The sequence below is a fragment of the Hylaeus anthracinus genome, unplaced genomic scaffold (assembly GCF_026225885.1).
Source record: "Hylaeus anthracinus isolate JK02 unplaced genomic scaffold, UHH_iyHylAnth1.0_haploid 0, whole genome shotgun sequence".
Taxonomy (NCBI): Eukaryota; Metazoa; Arthropoda; class Insecta; order Hymenoptera; family Colletidae; genus Hylaeus; species Hylaeus anthracinus.
The window spans coordinates 24,035,649-24,054,192 of NW_026533254.1; the positions used below are offsets into that span (position 1 = coordinate 24,035,649).

At 40.6% G+C, this 18,544-nt stretch overlaps 1 protein-coding gene and 1 long non-coding RNA gene across 4 annotated transcripts in view; one reads left to right on the forward strand and one right to left on the reverse strand.

Moving 5' to 3' along the window:
* Positions 1-10,980, reverse strand: part of LOC128890373 (uncharacterized) — a 190,584-nt gene extending 179,604 nt beyond the window's left edge. For 2 of the 3 annotated variants that reach the window (XR_008460609.1, XR_008460610.1), the window contains exon 1: positions 10,264-10,980. This is a non-coding gene — a long non-coding RNA (uncharacterized LOC128890373). The remainder of the gene's footprint in view (positions 1-10,263) is intronic. The other variant, XR_008460611.1, reaches the window with a different exon arrangement.
* On the forward strand, positions 1,103-10,270 carry LOC128890303 (dedicator of cytokinesis protein 7). The gene is made up of 19 exons (XM_054148671.1): positions 1,103-1,243; positions 1,517-1,694; positions 1,761-1,939; positions 2,015-2,156; positions 2,225-2,428; positions 2,493-2,684; positions 2,755-2,979; positions 3,059-3,649; positions 3,715-4,020; positions 4,092-4,297; positions 4,385-6,148; positions 6,213-6,340; positions 6,404-6,666; positions 6,741-7,000; positions 7,078-7,512; positions 7,590-7,942; positions 8,006-8,208; positions 8,284-8,603; positions 8,678-10,270. The coding sequence occupies exons 2-19, from the start codon at positions 1,554-1,556 to the stop codon at positions 8,730-8,732; spliced, it is 5,967 nt and encodes a 1,988-aa protein (XP_054004646.1). The 5' UTR covers positions 1,103-1,243; positions 1,517-1,553; the 3' UTR covers positions 8,733-10,270.
* Positions 10,981-18,544: the final 7,564 nt, after the last annotated feature.

The window sequence follows — 18,544 nt, forward strand, 5'->3', positions numbered from 1 at the left end:
AGGAAAGATCGTGCTCCTTTGTGAACTCGCTTCTGGCAAACACGAGAGCGGCGGGATTCTTTTTCCCTCCCCTCGCGATGACATGGCCACCTGCTACCTTAGCGACATGCCAGCTAGCTTCAGAGACAGGTACAAGCTCGCCGTTCGAAGGAATTTCGCTGCCAAGCGACGTGGCGCATCGACAAGTGTCCGTCCCGCAGGGCAGAAGCAACAACTTTGATATTACAAAGTAGACAGCTGCTAGCGTCACGAAAGAGCTTGGACCGTCCTTCTTCTAACGAATTAAAAATAGATGGAACTTCGTTTCGTAGGTTTGAAGTAACGATATGGTTTTCTTAATTATATTAATACGAGTCTTCCTTGTTAATTTAAAATGTATTCGTTTCATCGAACATAGAAGCGACAAGGAAGTCTTGAGTTGAACGACTCAGTTCCGTCGTCAGGGTGTGTAAACAAAGCCTTACGAAACTTTAAAAAGCACGTTGCACCCTCTCGAGCAAACATATGTATACACAGAATGTATGGTTCCAATGTGGAAAATTCAATTGTTTGTTCGACAGTTCGACACGTTAGAAGAGTCGTAGGGCTTCGAAGATGAACTATAACGGGTGTATCGATTTCTCGGAAGTATAGATATATGTAAAAATTAATTCATATATTATTAATGAGAAATAAGAATTTCTAAACGTACACGCTACGCAAAATGAGTCTATAAATAATATCGAAGTTAAAATGTACTAATTACTCATCTGAATCCCGTTTTATTTCGTCACCCAGTGTATACCGACTAGGGGAAAAACTCAAACCGTTTGTAACTAGCTGCGCCATGCTCAGCAACGTCGATACCTCAAAGGTACTTGGATTGTAATAACTTGTAAACAATTCGAAACCTGACTTTCTAAAACAATAAATATTCATTTTCGTCGTGTTCGATCTGATTTAGAAATACTTAAAAATTAAATAAGAATCGACAGTTATAGCGAATGAAATTTAATCAATGCGAGAACGTAGTACGTAATCCTGTCGTAAGGTAGCGGTAGTTATCAGAGAGGCTGCTATCATCCAATCCCAAATGTTTCCCCTCTACACTATACTACTCTAACGTTAATGGAAATTTTGGCTTCCTGAAGGCATAGCCCTTGAGCAACAAAAGTTTATGACAAGAACTGTCAAAATATTAAAATATTGACTCGAACGTGTTCGTAATTTTTACATAATGGACGTTTAGTAAACATAAAGTCACGTACGTATAACATTTCACTCCTGCACGTTAGTCTTTATTAAATTTACGTTAATTACATGCTTAACTGAACATCGTAAAAGTGTGCATGCAATTGTTTCAATAATGGTCTCAATTAAACAGTGTAAAGTTCTACGAGTGAAAAATATATGGAAACCAATTTGAATAGAAATCAATGAGACGATCTCAATTACAGTCGTGAAAATCATGTTACACTTATCTATTACGTTATTTAACTTGTTTAATTTTTCGTTTTTGCGTTCACGAAATGTCTAGGATTTCATCCAAGGAGTATTTTACCCCGGCATTTATAATGTCATCCATGCAGCGAGCTTTTACTCAAAAATTGAGTAAACAGCATGCAGCTGATGTAAGACGACAAATTGCTACTTCTACCTCATATTCTCGTGATTTATCAAAGAGTGGCAGTACTTTCTCAGGTTTTTCTTCTACGGTATGTCATCAGCAACACCAATGATGCCCAAGCTATCTATATTAATCATATATTTACTTTTCCAAGATGTCATTATGCGAAGTACTAGAACCTTTGGACTACGAAGAGTTCCTGGGTCAACATCAGACAGCCCTTGATCGTGATCCTCTGAAATCAATACTAGATTTCCCACCAGCAGATGTTGAACTTACTGTTGTGAAAAGGAAGATTCGAACCGAAGAACCAATTGTGCCCTATGAGTCTCTGTAAGAATAATTTCAAAATACCCACAAAACTAGCATCACTTAGGGTCTTAATTGACAACTGTTGTTCATTTTCAGGGACACAGTATCTCCTTATGTTAGAAGGTGTATTGAAAGTTTTACTTCGGATTGGGTAGTGGTACACAGAAAATACAAGCGTAGAGTGTCTCCTATTGCAAGGGACAGATTGTTGCAAGATACTCCAAGACAAGATTTTGAGGTGCTTGAAACAAGTCATATTAATCAAATAATTAATTCTCGAGTTAAATATGCCTATATGTAAAACAGGTGGATCAAGAGGACACAAATGGCTCTGGTTCACCAAATGAAGAGGAGGATTTATCGAATTGTGGTGATACACCAAGAGGATCTTGGGCAAGTTTAGATTTAAGGCATTCACAACACGACCCTCTTCTTCCAAGCTTGTTGGATCGTGTCTGCCCTGAAACTATCGACCAGATGAACGAGCAAAAGCGCTCGGAAGATCGTCAAGTATGTGTCGAATATAACAATGCAATAAAATTTTGATAATTTGCTGTGTCGATATTAATTTCAGGAAGCATTATTTCCACTTTATGCACCTCCAGCTTCACCTGACGACGAGTGGCAAGAAATTGGTGCTGCACCAGAACCTACAGACCCATTTGCTCACAAAATACTCGTGAAATGTCTTCAACTGAAATTGGAACTGGAAGTTGAACCAATTTTTGCAAGCCTGGCATTGTATGATGCTAGGGAGAAGAAGAAGGTATTTGATCTAACTTTCGTTCTGAAAAATAAGCGAACACACATTTTCTAACTGAACTGGAAAATCGCAGGTCTCCGAAAACTTTTACGTGGACATGAACTCGGAAGGTTTGAAAAGAATGCTCGGTGGTCATATCGCATACAGTGATGCTAGTACTTTGGCAAGAAGTTGTATAATGAGTATCAGTAAACCGAGTCCGGATTTGTTCTTAGTCGTTAGACTTGAAAAAGTATTGCAAGGCGATATCTCGGAATGCGCAGAACCGTACGTACGCGAGGATAAAAATAAAGACAAGGTAAACGCGAGTTTTACTAATAATTGAGTCGGTTTGATTAAGTTTGACTGTGTTCAAATAAAAAATTTCTTCGAAATAGGTAAGAGCTGCTGCTGCAGCTGCATGCGAACGCTTAGGTAGGTATAGAATGCCGCTTGCGTGGACTGCCATCCACCTTTCTGGCGTGATAGGAGGTGGTGGAGACACGGATAGCACTGGAAGTGCTGGTTCGTTAGACAGAAAGTCGGGAGGACTTGAACAGTGGCGTAAAAAAGTTGAACCTCCGACTCGAAGAGGTTCCCTCGAAAGACGGAGCTCTGATAAAAGGCGCAGTTGGTCTCCAGATGACTTTGCTAATTGCCTCGACACTTTCAGACCTATCACATTGACTGTTTCGAGTTTCTTCAAACAAGAAAGCGAACGGCTGAGGGACGAAGACCTTTATAAACTCTTAGTTGAGCTAAGAAGACCAGGTTCCAACCTGAAACGACTGAAGTGCCTACCAGGTATATTGAAACTAGACCTTAGTCCCAGACCTGAAGAGCTACCTAGATGCCTGGATCCTGACCTCAGAAGACTGGTGCCCTATCCAGACGAGAAAAGTCGACCAGTTAAAGAAATACTCGAATTCCCTAGCGAAATTGTGTCACCAGATTTAACGTATCGCAATCTACTTTACATTTACCCTAAGGTAAATTACCAACGATCGCTTTGCGTTAATTAAAATCAATTGCTGATGTCGACAATATGTTTCAGGAAGCAAATTTCAGCTCCAGAACCGGTTCTGCACGAAATATCGCTGTGAGAATGCAGCTGATGGGTGGCGAACAAGAAGCTGACGCCCTTACAGCCATTTTCGGAAGATCGTCCTGTCCGGAAATGACCCACGAGTGCTTCACTTCCGTCTCGTATCATAATAAAAATCCGAATTTCTACGACGAGGTGAAAATTCGTCTTCCAGCTGATTTAAGTGCGAAACACCATTTGTTGTTTACATTCTATCACATCAGTTGCCAAAAGAAGGCAGAGCAACCGAACGTCGAAACTGCTGTGGCGTACACGGTAAGAATAATTACGTTGTTTATTGCAGGAACCTATCGTAACTACCTAAGCATTTAATTTAATATGTTCAGTGGTTGCCACTACTGAGAGATGGACACCTACAATCTGGCGAATTCAGTCTTCCAGCGATGCTAGATCCACCCCCAGCGAATTATTCTTATATCGCACCTGACGTGCTTTTGCCAGGTACGAGATGGGTCGATGCCCACAGAGGAGTCTTCACAGTAATTTTAGAACCAGTATCCAGTGTTCATCCCCAGGACAAATATATCGACAGGTATGGCGACTCATAAGTTTCACCGGATATTTAACAAAAATAGCCAAAATAGAACCCCCCCCGTGCTAAATTGAAATCGAATTACAGATTTTTATCGCTGTGCGGTTACTTGGAAACCGGCCAAGTACCTCCTCGTATCGGCGAAGCAGGAATGGAATCCGAGCTTAAATCTGCACTCTTGGAATTGGCAAGAGCATCGCATTCGGCTTTGGTGCGATCGCTGCCTCAGCTACTGGATCAGTTAATATCGCTTCTAGTACGTCCTCCAATATTACCATCTCAGCCACTCAACGTGGCGGCAACCGTTTTCGAAGCAATAGGCCTGCTGGTACGAAATATTACCAATCTACCGGATGGTCAATTAGACGCGCACGGAAGGCACGCTCTCTTGGCCACATACGTGGCATATCAGTGCTCTTTGCCGAGAATGGCGAACACTCCAGGCATCGCGCGAGCTCAAAGCAATCCTGATCTACCTCTGGAAGACTTGGAGATGGAAATGCATTCCCGGGGTCTGGATCGTACTGCGTCGATGCGTCAGGAATCGCCTTCTATAAACAGTCAATCGTCGAGGAGGCTTCTTCACGAAGAACTCGCCTTGCATTGGGTTGTGTCCACGGGCCAAGCACGCGACCTCGCGGTCACCTATTCGTGGTTTTTCTTGGAACTGATCGTTCGATCCATGGTCGTGACACTGGCGGAATTAGGGATGCTGGATGCTCCCAGAAAATCGAGGTTCTCTCCTCAGTTCTGCGACGACGTAGCGACCCTTACGGCAGCGCTAACTTCGGAAGTGGTGTCGCGATGTGGAAAAGAGAACAGGGTGCCCAATAATTTGATATCCAGTCTTGGTAACTTCCTCTCAGATTTGCTGTCGATAATGGATAGGGGCTTCGTTTTGTCGCTCATTCGTGCTGCGTGTTGCTCTCTATCGGATGCGTCCATGCATATTCCTGATTCAGCTGGCCTTTTTGCGTTGAAGTTGGACCTTGTGCGAACGGTGTGTTCTCACGAGCACTATGTGGCTTTGAATCTTCCTTTCGGGACTGGATACACGTCGGGATCAGCTCCAGCGTCCCCTAGTCCGTCCACAGGCAGCTCGGGCAGTTTGATATCTACTCTCGTCCCTGGCGATCGCGCCAGATTTTCCGAACTCAGCCAGGAATTCAGACAGCAACACTTTTTAGTAGGAATCGTGTTGTCGGACCTGTCCAACACGTTGGAAATACCGAATCCCATGCTTCAGAATAAGGCCATTGGAACGGTTAGACACCTGATGGCGTACCACGACGTAGATTCGAGATACTCCGATCCTGCAGCCAGAGCTCGAGTCGCTGCTCTGTATTTGCCACTTCTGAACATCATAATGGATGCTTTGCCTCAATTGTACCATTGGGATTCCAAAGATAAGAGCGTGTACCCCGACGAATCCGCGTCCATCACGCAATCCGTGGCTCTAGCTATAGCTGGCGGAGTATCTGCAGACACTGCAGGCACCCAGTGCAGAGTTTCCTTAAGTTCAGAAGCCACGCGACATCTTCTCATGTGCGTTCTGTGGGTGCTCAAGGGACTGGAACAGTCAGCGTTGGTGCAATGGTGTTCAGAGTTGAGTTCCAGGCGTATATTGTGCCTTCTTCAAGTTCTAAATATTGCCACAGCAGCTTTCGAGTACAAGGGCAAGAAAGCGTTGAAAAGACTTCCACCGCAAGCTGCTGCCACCAGCGACATCAGATCCAGATTGGAAGATGTTATTCTAGGTCAAGGAAGTGCCAGGAGCGAAATGATGCTTCGCAGGAAGGAAAGACTGACTGGAGACAAGTTGAGGTGGCGGAAAGACCAAATGCCTTACAGGTATTGTCACGAGTTTGCGAAGACTCCATCGATAGGAGTTTACTACTGATTTCTGTTTTCAAAGGTCTTGCGAGCAATCAGAAGGGAGAGCTGTGGAGCAAGATGCTCATATAGAAGGTGCCTTAGCAGCTGAAGCGTCTCTTGTGGTTTTAGACGCTTTGGAAACAGTTGTTCAGGCTGATGGCGGTGGAGGTAAGCAAAAGTAAAGTCTCTCCACGATAGACTAAGTAATAAATTGTTCTTAAAATTATATAGGTGCAGTCGTAGGAGCAGTATTAAAAGTGCTGTTAAGGGCATTAGCTAGAAATCAAAGCACATCTGTATTGCAACATATGTTCAATACACAAAGAGCTTTGGTATTCAAGTATCACAGTGCTCTGTTCGATGAGGAAAGCGAAAGATGTGGAGATCTGTGCCTAACGCTACTCACTAGGTGCAGCTCTCCTTTGAGTGCTGTTCGCAGCCATGCTGCAGCCAGCCTTTATTTGCTGATGCGTCAAAATTTCGAAATTGGTAATGTAAGTGCTTCGAGAATACCTTCTTGTTTGATTTGTTAAATATATTATCTAAATACACAACGTGACGATTCTAGAACTTCGCGCGAGTTAAGATGCAAGTAACGACGTCTTTATCAGCTCTTGTTGGAAGGGGAAGAGCACCTAGCGAAGGAGCACTTAGGAGAGCGCTGAAGACTGTACTGGTGTACGCTGAGAGAGACACAGAATTGGCAGACACGAGTTTTCCAGAGCAAGTAAAGGATCTTTTGTTCAATCTACATATGATACTGTCCGATACCGTTAAAATGAAAGAATTCCAAGAGGATCCTGAAATGCTCCTAGATCTTATGTACAGGTGTGTCATTTATTTGATAAACGTAAAATATAAATATAAAATATAAAACCTAAGCTGTACTAAAATAAATTCTATAGAATCGCGAAAGGCTACCAAGGATCACCAGATCTCAGACTCACGTGGCTGGCAAATATGGCTCAACAGCATATGGAAAGAAAGAATCACACGGAAGCTGCTATGTGTCTGGTACACAGTGCAGCTTTGGTAGCAGAGTATCTACACCTATTGGAACCAGGAGGTGGTGGTCGACCAGTAGGTGCTGTAGCTCTGTGTCCTGTTACGCCAAATGCTTTAGAGGAAAGTGCTGTTGGAGACGACGTGTTAGCCAGAAGAGAGGAAGGCCTGTGTTTAGGGCCCGATTTCTCAGAAAGTGGACTAGCAGGTTTATTGGAACACGCTGCTAGTTCCTTCCACGCGGCTGGCATGTATGAAGCCATTCCTGATGTGTACAGAGTATTACTTCCAATAGCAGAAGCCGCGCATGATTACAAAAAATTAGCTAACATTCATGGGTACTGTATATAAAATCCTCCTAAAATCGTGTTTCTCAAACTATGGTTGGTATCTATGTTCTAACTTTTATTTACAGTAAACTTCACGAGGCATACACACGTGTAGAACAACTAGCAGGAAAACGAGTATTCGGTACATACTTCAGAGTAGGTTTTTACGGAGGAAGATTTGGAGATCTAGCTGGCGAAGAATTCGTTTACAAGGAACCCACTTTAACGAAATTGCCAGAAATATTTTCTAGGCTAGAAAACTTTTACGCTGAAAGATTTGGCACGGAGAATATCGTGATAATAAAAGATTCCAATCCCGTAGACCCCAGCAAACTAGAACCAGATAAAGCCTACGTTCAAATCACTTACGTAGAACCATACTTTGAGCCACACGAACTTAGGCACAGACCAACTATTTTTCATAGAAATTTTAATATCAGTGAGTATCAATTTTAATAACTTTAATTATTATATTATTGTCATCGCTATGAATTATTCTCAGAACGATTCGTGTATGCGACACCTTTTACACCTGGTGGTAAGGCTCACGGAGAATTGAGAGAGCAGTGCAAGCGTAAAACAATTCTAACGGTAGCTACACATTTCCCATACTTGAAAACAAGAATTCGTGTAGTTGCTAGGAAGCAAATAGTTTTGAGTCCAATCGAAGTTGCTATAGAAGACATACAAAAGAAAACTGCAGAGGTACGTATAAATTAGAAGATTTAAATTAAAATTTTGTTAATATTCTTTTAAACTATTCGCTTAAATTTTGTATAGGTTGCTGCAGCCACAGCTCAAGAACCGCCAGATGCGAAAATGTTGCAAATGGTATTGCAAGGTTGCATTGGGACAACGGTTAACCAAGGCCCTGCAGAAGTTGCAGTTGTGTTTCTTTCTGGATTACGCGAACAAAATGCACAGCCTACGAAATTGCAACACAAGTTGCGTTTATGTTTTAAAGATTTTTCGAAAAAGTGTCTCGACGCATTGAGAAGAAACAAAAATCTAATTGGTCCGGATCAGCGTGATTACCAACGAGAATTAGAAAGAAATTACCAAAGACTAACCGAAAGGCTAACACCTCTTATCGCGTGGAGGTATGTAAAATGAAATTTAAATTGTTAATGCTGTCTTTGTTATTTTTCATAAAATACTTAACATTATTTTTCAGTGGACCGTCGTTACTAACTCAACAAAGTTTACCACAAGCATCGCCACGCTGGTAAAGCGACTGAATGTTGATAACTAAAAGTTACCAAAGATCGATAACGCGCGTATGGAATATTTAAAAAGTATTAACATTATATGCTATAATATTGAAACATAGTCGTACATATTATATTTATACGTATTCATTTTTTATACTAATGGAACATTTAGTCTGCCTCAGACTTTTCGAGAGTCCTGTACTTATATCTAATGAGAAACTAGAATACAGGTTTTGAAATTCCAGCTAGTCTTATTGTTCGAAAGAAGCAATTTATTTATTGCGATAAATATTTCAATAAGAATCATTTTGCTTTCTAAAGACAAATATAGAAATTGAAATTTTCCCTTATTGCTTTAGGTTAAAGTTAATGTAATTTTTGTTATGTTTAACATGGATACATAAAAATGTCAATATTTAAATTATGATAGAAATTTTTTACATAATTGCTTCTTTAATAGTTGGATAACTGAATCTTATGTTTAGTTATCGATAATATAAGGGAAATAAATTCCCTGATCAGATGTAATTGATTAACTGCATAATGCGGAATGCATAATGCACAGTCAAGGTATATAGGATTATTAAATATGTGATCTGCTTCCAAGAAAAGAGGAACTCATGATTTGAAATACTAAAGTCTGAACTCTGGATAAGAGCATACACGGAAGCAGGTCACAATTTAGTTAATAAGAGAACTGTGATTTTTCAATTATATTATATATGCGACTTTGAACCAATTGCAGAAACTTATAATAACAGATTTTTTCACCAAAATAGCTTTATATTTTTTATAAAGATTAAATAAAGTTAGCCATTTGTAACATATAATTTCTGTTCCAATAAAAAGTATTGTTCTATTCATAATATTGTATAAATAATTAAATGTTCATATTTTATTGTAAGTGTACAATATTTAAAATGTCTGCAAAGTTTTTAAAATTACTTTTAATAGCTGTCGTGAAAAATCTATCATTAAAAGTTTCTCTGATATTTCGGAAACACGATAAATGATTATTTTAATGTCAAAAATGTTTTAAATATGCAGTTAGTGAATTGAGTAGTAAGTTTCCACAATATGACTGGAAAATATAATGTTTATAATGCTATGCACATGCTTAAGCCATCCACGAAATTTGCTATGTTAATGTATAAGTTTCTACATTACATCAAATGCGTCGTAACAATTCCAATTATGCATATTAATAGCATAAATTAATGGTTTGTAGTTTCTTTTGTAATTTAACATTTAATGAAAGGTTTTACTTGAATGACTCGAGATGATTTGAGAACGAACAAATGTTACTTCAATGCGCCATCTTTACAAAATCAAGCAATTTTCTCAAAAATTGAAGTTTATATTCAACGAACATGTTGCTTAGTAGTGATATACATTATATTTAGACAAAATAATTTAACAGAACTGCCATGGAATGTGAACTTTTGTACGTCACAAAATATTCAGAATATATGTCCATTTTATACTTCGCTATTTACGAACTTGTTTTACTTTTGTTTAAAAGACAATGAAAATAACAAATGCAACTCACCAATCATAGACAAGTCGTAGAAATTCAATCGTTCGACATTCAAGGCAATGTTCCACCACAGCGTGGATTCAAACGCTACATCCAGTATATGCTAAAAAAAAGATTAATTGAAGGTAACTGTTAGTCACTGCAAATTAAAGAATTGTTTGCTTCATAGAGAAAGTGAAAAATGATTGAATCATTATGCAGAAAATCGTTATAAGCTACTTTAACATTCTATGCGCTTCTAACTGATTCGGCTGTGTGTCGAGAACACATATTTAAGCGTATCTTACCTTTAAAATACAGATGGACAGCACATACGGAGTAACAATAATTATTTCTTGAAGGTTGTAGTACAATTTAGACGCATCGCAGCGAAGAAAGTAAAAAAATTAATTGAATAATTCATCTTCAATCGCAGAATCGATCTAGACGCTTCCAGCCACCGATCGGGAATGGAAGTTTTTGCAATATTTTACCCAGCATGCTTTGCGCGGACAGTTTGAATAGTTTGAACGTGACAGCGGTACGCATTTATCAATTTCTAAAATGAAATACTTAATAAAAAGCAATGACAGTATCGAAACCAATCTAAATATACGTTAAAGGAATGCCAATTTCATACAAAATATAAAATCTCCGGAATTACTTAAAGTTTACAATTTTATTTCACTTCAAAAAATGGTAGTCCAAATTTCTTCTTCGAACATGTAACAGTTTCCCGCGAGTTCACTTACTCACAGTTTCGGTACTCTGTACGTATGTGTTAACTGAAAATCAGGAAAATCAAGAAATATACAATTATTAATAACCAATTTTGGACGGAAGTTAAAGATTTCAAAAATATTGAAGCCTGGTCAATCGATTGTTCATTTAAGAATGACGGACAGAATTTTATTCAGTTTTTCCTGTCACCATGTGATCGCGTCCTTTTCTATTCCTATGCACTTCAATCTCAGGAGCGTACAACGCGGAAAAAGAACCTGACGACTGCAGACAAAAGGTAACAATCTAAAATTTTAATTACTCAACTTTTAATCTGAAATGTATCTGTTTGAAAAATGAAATGTATCGATAAAAAAGCAAAATAGTTTCCGTTTCAATGGACGGATTGCTTGTTAACAGTACTCCGTCCTTCGGTATAAGCGTGTATAAATTGTTTCTCTCTCGTTAAAATCGTTATTCATTATCTGGATATTCTTCTTTGGTTGGATGTATTTGTAGCAGGGCTGGGACACAAAGTTACTCTAAATTAAACATCCGAATCGGATTTTCGGCTTAAACCCTTTGTCCGAAACGAAAGGTTCCAGCACAGATAAAGATATTACGTGCTCAAAGGGGTACTTAATTAACGCGCATGATGCGAATATTGATACCGTGCACGATCCTCAAACGTTTCATGTCCACCTGAAAATTTCGAGCTACTTAATTAACATAAACATTTAAAGTTAATTCCCCACTTCGTGATATTATACACAAGGTATTCGTGATTTTATATAATGAGAGGGGTTCCCTTCTACAAACTGGTCAATTTTTATTTTTACTTTAAATGTAGTATTCAAACAATAAGAATACACATAAATATTGAAATCGAGCAACCAGATATCACAATATGATAACGATAACAGTGAGAGAGAGAGGGAGAGAGTCACAAGGGTATAAAACCCCCCTTGGACCAAGCATAAATATTTTTGCAGCGAGATGGATGATTTCCATAAAATAACTCAATTCGTTAATTTATATACAGGGTATTCCGTTAAAAACGAAACATATCATCATCGCTATTAAAAATAATGAGGGGGGGCCTTAAATTCAGGATTGAGATAAACAAAAATACACATAAATATTGAAGTCAAGCATCCAACTGACGCAACATGAAAACGATAACAATGGGGGGGGGGGTGTCACGAGGGGCGTAAAGCCCCCCATGGACCAAGCATAAACGTTTCTACGGCATCGGGGGTGGACGATTTCCAAAAAATAATATTCTCCAGCATCCCCTGCGGAATGCAGTTGCGTAACTGACAGTTCTAAATAGCGTTTCGTCGTGTCGTCGGTCGCTAATCCGTCTAATCTGCCCCTGAAATGAAATAGTTGCGATTCTTTCGGTCCGGGACCCTATTTCCCCCTTGCTGTGCGTTCAAGTGGCTGGAAACACTTGACCCTTGGCGACATGGGGGACGCGGTAGTTTACAAGGGGATTACATCGGTCGGGGGGACAAAGTGACTGCCGAAGATACGATCGTTCTTCCCTTTAATCGGCCACGGGGAACGTGCAAGCTCGATCTTTGAACCTGCAACCCTTCGAAAGAGACACGTTTAATGAATCCGCCTTGAAATTCCTGATGCTTATTTGACTCGTTGACGTGTTGATCGCCAGGTGCAGATGCAGATTACGCGTGTCGTGTACAGTGCACTGAAAACATTCAGAAAATTTTGAAACGTTTCGTGGAAGTAGAGGAAAACAGGAGGCTACAAAATAGGCACAGGTGATTAAATGAGACAGCAAATTATGGAGAATTTTATGGCGAATAACATTATACTAAAGAAAATCGAAAACTCTTTATAGTTTCTATTTTATAGACTGTTATGTACAGAGTGGACCAAATGCATGGACCACCTGAATATCTGTTTTAGTGTATTATCTGTGTTGGAATATTTATTACAGTTCAATCTTTTATTTTACTACAAAAATAAATGTACTGAGAATATGCGTATGTATATACACCTGTCACTGCAAAACAAGAAAAGAGAAAGTTTTGGATATGGCCTGCCCTCTCAAGTGCCATTAAGGAACCTTCCTATAGTTTCCCAGAGCCTAAACAGATAAAATTGCGCTTCATACAGCTAGAACTTTTAATTAATAAAATTAGAATCTCATTGTTTCATTATACCCCATTTCCAATAGTTTAAACAAACAGAGAAGAAATTAGGAACAGCCCGAATCTTTTACTTACCAATTAGCACTCGTTTCTTCTTCATACAGTAATTTCGAGCTCGTATGAAAAAAAAATATGTGCATAGACGTTTATGAGAAAAATCCGTCGACGTTACAGAATAATATGACCCGCATCGTCCCTCCCTTGTCGCTTTTTGACTCACCTACGTGCCTCTGCGACCCCTCCTATTCTCGAGGCGATGGTGGGAGACGAAATGGAAAGAGCGGGGGAGGAAAGGGGGTGCTGACTTTTATTACCCCGTCTGATGTTATGAATGCGAGCTATACGCAACCCCTCTGCGTGCAGCCCCCTTCCCCCCTTCTATTCGGCTCCTGCGAAGCGGTTATGCTTTTTACGACATGTATATTCGTGGTCGCTATCAGTGACAGTCGTCGACCGATTTAACGATCAAGAATTTATCATTAATTCAACCTTAAATTAATGAAATATATAAATAAGAGTTTGGTTGCCCTGTAAGGAAAAGAACATTTTTTATTCGATTTAGTAGCGTTAAGAGGATCAATTTTATATCAATTTAATATAAAGGAAATAGAAATGTAATATATTATTGAATATCATTTAATATAAATGAAATAGAAATTATTTCATACTTTTTAGTGCAATTTTAATATTTTTTCGAAGCCGGTTATATTCTTTATCCAAAAATTATTTTATTACAATTGTTAATATTTCAAGAGGAGAGTTAATATTTCGACAACTGTTACATAATTCAAGTCTTGAGAATTGTAGGATTCGACGTAAAGAATAAGACTAACCTCGAGTCATAGTTCGGCGCTTGTTCGAATGAATTCGTAACGGGTGTTCGTTTCTACCCAACGCTAACCACCGTCTGAATGAGATTGCACCGTTATTGAAGCTCTTCCTCCGGCAGTGGCGGGCCCGTGATCGAAGTTATGATGTATGGTGTCGGTTTCAGAGATGCAGGTGCAGTCGGACGTTCCACATTGCGCGCGACTAATCGCAACGAAAATATTTGTATGCTTTCTCGACCCCTTAATAACGGAGGCATCGGTCATGCTGTTCGGTGACGCGAGACAAACGAATCTCGGAAGAATATTGCGATTTGTTGCGAACAGTCGTTTCATCGTACGATAAATTAAATGGTGGGCTCACTCGTTATCGCGTCGACAACGTTAATTGGACCAACGTCCACGAGCCTCTAGATTTTCTGTTTCCTTCGCATGGAAATCGATACACTTGGAAAAATCTTTTTATCGAGAATCTCCAAACAAAAATTTGTGATTTTTGAAGAGTTTATATTATATGGAAATCGCTTATCTTCAAATCACACTGCAAATTATTGGGCTGTCTGGAAAGTCCATGCCGATTTCTAGTAGACGGCACAGGTCTGAATATGTCGGAATGGCTGAAAACAAATAACATATATACATTCCTTAAAATATGGAAAAGTTGTGGAACAAAATGGTACATATATAATTCAATAAATATACATCAAAATTCAAATATGCCTTTGAATTTTTCTTAAAAATAGGCACGAACTTTCCGGGCAACTCAATATAAACAAATAATAATGTTAGAACGCAGTTTCAAATCCATGCTGCATTGACGTCGACCAATCAAATATTAACCCTTTGCACTCGAGGCCTTTTTTCTAGTATCTGCCAGATTCGAGATTTGAGAATCAGGTCACTTCGAGTTCCAAAGAAATTAAACCTAAAGAAACATTATTGCTGATAGATTCGCTGCGTGAAACCTAATGACGACTGAGAGTCATCTCTCGAGTGCAAAGGGTTAATACATGTTTAGATCACCTAACCTAAAGTATCACTAAAATATCATTTTTCCCCTCGACCACTGTCATCATCATTCCTCGGTGTTTTCTGTTATCGAAGAGCAGAGATTTGCAGACTTCCATTCTTCTCGAATATTCCACCGTTTGCTTATGCCAATTACGGGTTCAGTCATCGTTCGATATGAATCCGACCGGGGCTTTCCACCGTGTTCCGGGCAAAGGAATGCTCTTTGATCGTGCCGACATATTCTGCGTGGCCATCTACGCATTGCTGCGATTATTCGGTCCTTGAAAAATTCGTAATATCACAGAACGTGATCCTTATTACCTGCAGATGTTTATGCAAAATTTAGCTGGAAATTTAGTCACCTAAAACTTTTACCTAAAATATCTCTGTTGCTTTTAATGATACGAAGATATGCCTTCAGAAGAAAATGTTTGATTCAGAGGGGAGCATATGACTGACAAACAAATTCTAGTCTTATAGCTACTGAAATGGCAAATTCAAACGTGATTATTCTTAGGTTATAATTATAATTATAGTTGTACAAGAATTATTTCTCTCTAGTAGAGAGTAGTAAAGAGTCACGAATGTAAACATCAGATGATCTTCGAAGAATATCTTTTGTTCGTTTAGGATGATAGTTTTTCAGACAAATTGGTTATGATAATAAAAATATATACCTGTCGAATATACACCTTCTCCTTTCCGAAATCGGTTAAAAAAAAAAAAGTCACTTTCTGACAGTTATTTTTATATATTTTTGCATTCGTGCACATTCTCACCGTATGCCCATATTTTCATAAGCCCTAAATACATAGTCACACTTATTACACTCGTACACCCGACCCTTCCTGGAACAACATCGAGAAAACCTCAACAAGAACTCAACAAGAACTAAAATCAAAAAATCTAGATCGTTGAAAGGTCGAATTAATCGAGTGATTCGTTTAATTTTATCCGTCCGCGCTCTGTAGCTACCCTCTCGCCCCTCGCCGCCCTCTAAAAAAAAAACAAACATTTCAATAACCCGTTTCCGCTCGTATGCTTTGACATAATTTCGCGGGAGCGGGTTACATCAATTTCCAACGTTCCAATCGGCCGCGTCCGGAGGACGCTCTGGCAATTAGCGAAAAAATTCGCGCCGTAATTTCATAAACGGCCCGCGGAAAGTAATAAAAAACCTTTGGCTGGCGGACAAGGGCGACGGCGGGATGGTGGAGGGGGGGGGGGGGGGCGAAAAGCTCGATACGGTCATCGGCTCGCTCGAACGTGGAATTCTTAACGTTGGATTTTAATCTCGAAAACGGGAGTTCCATCGTGCTTACGACCACCCGAAAAACACGGTCGCCGGATTCACCGGGGAATCGGATGTCGACGTGTATATACGTGTACGCTAGAGAGAGGGAGTGAGGGGAGGGGGCGGGGCGAACCGGTGCGCCACGTCGACGATTTTAATATCCGCGAATGATAAACAAAGTGGTATCTAACGAAGTGGATAGAGGCGCGCCCGTAATAAAATTTGTGTTCCGCTTCGTCGCGGCCAAGCAGGAGGTAAAACGTCACGAGCGGTTTCCTCCGATTTCAATTACCTCCCGGGGGGCCTCGTCTGCATAGGTATCCCGGTTTCGAGTGACGCCGCGAGGACATCGAGCAGGTCCTTTGGTTAGTTTTTAGGTCCTGTGCAAGGCTAGACATTATATTTTCTGGAGGGGAGTCGAGCAAAACAGGATATTTAATTATTTACTCAGATGGATCGAAAAATGGCGAGCTCCTCCAACTCGTCCCCTTTCGAAAGAACGACCCATCGATTTATTGACATCGAATGGTTCAAGAGTCTAAGCTGCGAAGACCTAGCAAAGACCAGACGAGAATAATTAGACACCGGAGGATCTGCGATATCAATCTCCACCTTTCGTTACTGTCAAAACATGTTTCGTAGCATTCGAAAACGAATCGCAGGACTGGTCGTGTAGGAAAAACGATCGACTTTCAATCCCAGGATCGTGGGGGTTCGAATCTCCCGAGAGTGCCTCTTATTTTTCGTTCCCACTACCTACGGGTTCGCTAAAGAATCCTAACGCGATCTCTTCGACGCAACGAGAACGCGAAACACCGAAAATGGAGACCATGCTTTCCGAGAAAAAAAGAGTAATCAACGGGGGGGGGGGGGAGGACACCACGTGACCCCCGGGGTCCTGCGTCGCGATTCGCTGCGGTGGAAATATTCCACGCTACTCGCGATTCAGCGAACGACAGAACGCGTGTCGTGAAGTTAAAACTGCGGAGGAAAGATTCGATGTGGCGAGGGGGGGTGGGGGAGGGGCGAGTGAGGGCGGTGAGGAGGGTCGGAGGAAAAGGGAACGGCGGAAGGGAAAAGAGGGACGAGGAGAACGATAAGGGAACGCGTGGGCGACGGAAAGAGAGAGACGAACGACCGAACGAACGCGAGGAAGGAGAAGACCAACGTATGGTGGCGGAGAGGGGTGGAGGGAGGGGGTGGAAGAGGGATGGAGACAGTTTACTGGGGAGGGTGAGACCCCACAAAGGCAGTGGGGCTCTTTTGATTCGCGAGCTAATTGGAATGCCGCGGATGCCAACGACGATGGTACTGGGGGTTGGGTTATCCCCTCGTACGGAGGAGTGGGGGGTTCACGGGGGTCTTGGAAGTACCGGTGTAACCCAGCGATAGGCGGAGCTTACATCTCGCGCATGGGGTGTAGCTCCAGATATCGAGGCTTATCACCTATCGCTCTTTTCTCTCGTCGATTTTCATACGCGTTCTCCGCGCCCCGAGATTTTCCTTCGCGGATTATTTCGAAACGTACGTTTTAATAGGATTGAACCCACCTGACGTTGCTGCGGTTTGGGGACGCTTATGCGATTAATTGATTTGGATTAGGAAGAGGAAGACTTGGAAAATTGTCTACGCAGAGATTGCGATGGCTGCTGATCACTGGACCGAGCATTTTTGTGCATTTATGGGAGATTTAAATGTGCAAAATACACACAGTATGCAGTGATATAAACAAGATTGAAAATAAAGTTCATGTTATAATATCTGCGGGTGGAAACATATTTTTATTTAGGTTCAATTTTTGTAGGTACGTTTGCAAAGATTTAATTGCATAAAATACACACGGTATACTATAATATAAAATATATTGAAAATAAATTTCACATCACAATATTTGCAAAGTAAAATATATTCCTGTCTAGTCTAAACACTAATCGCACATTCTGTGTTCCAGTACTGCAATGCTAGATCGGATATGACAATATAATATAAATCATACGAGAGCACGTCCACGACTCATCCAAACTGATTCGTACCGTGAGATCAAAGAAATCGATATCGCCTACCGCGACGGTGTGATAGCGAAGTCCGTACGATTCTCCATCGAAGGTTTGCTTTCTTTGTAGCCCTTTGACATGGGTCGACGGCTAATTTATCACGGACGACAAAAGGGGTGCGCGTAACGAGCGAATATTAGTTACCAACGTCATCCACGTCAGATTTTTCCGTGACAGTGTCACGTTTGCGTGCGTGTACAGGAAATCAACGACTACAACGTTCTACCTGTT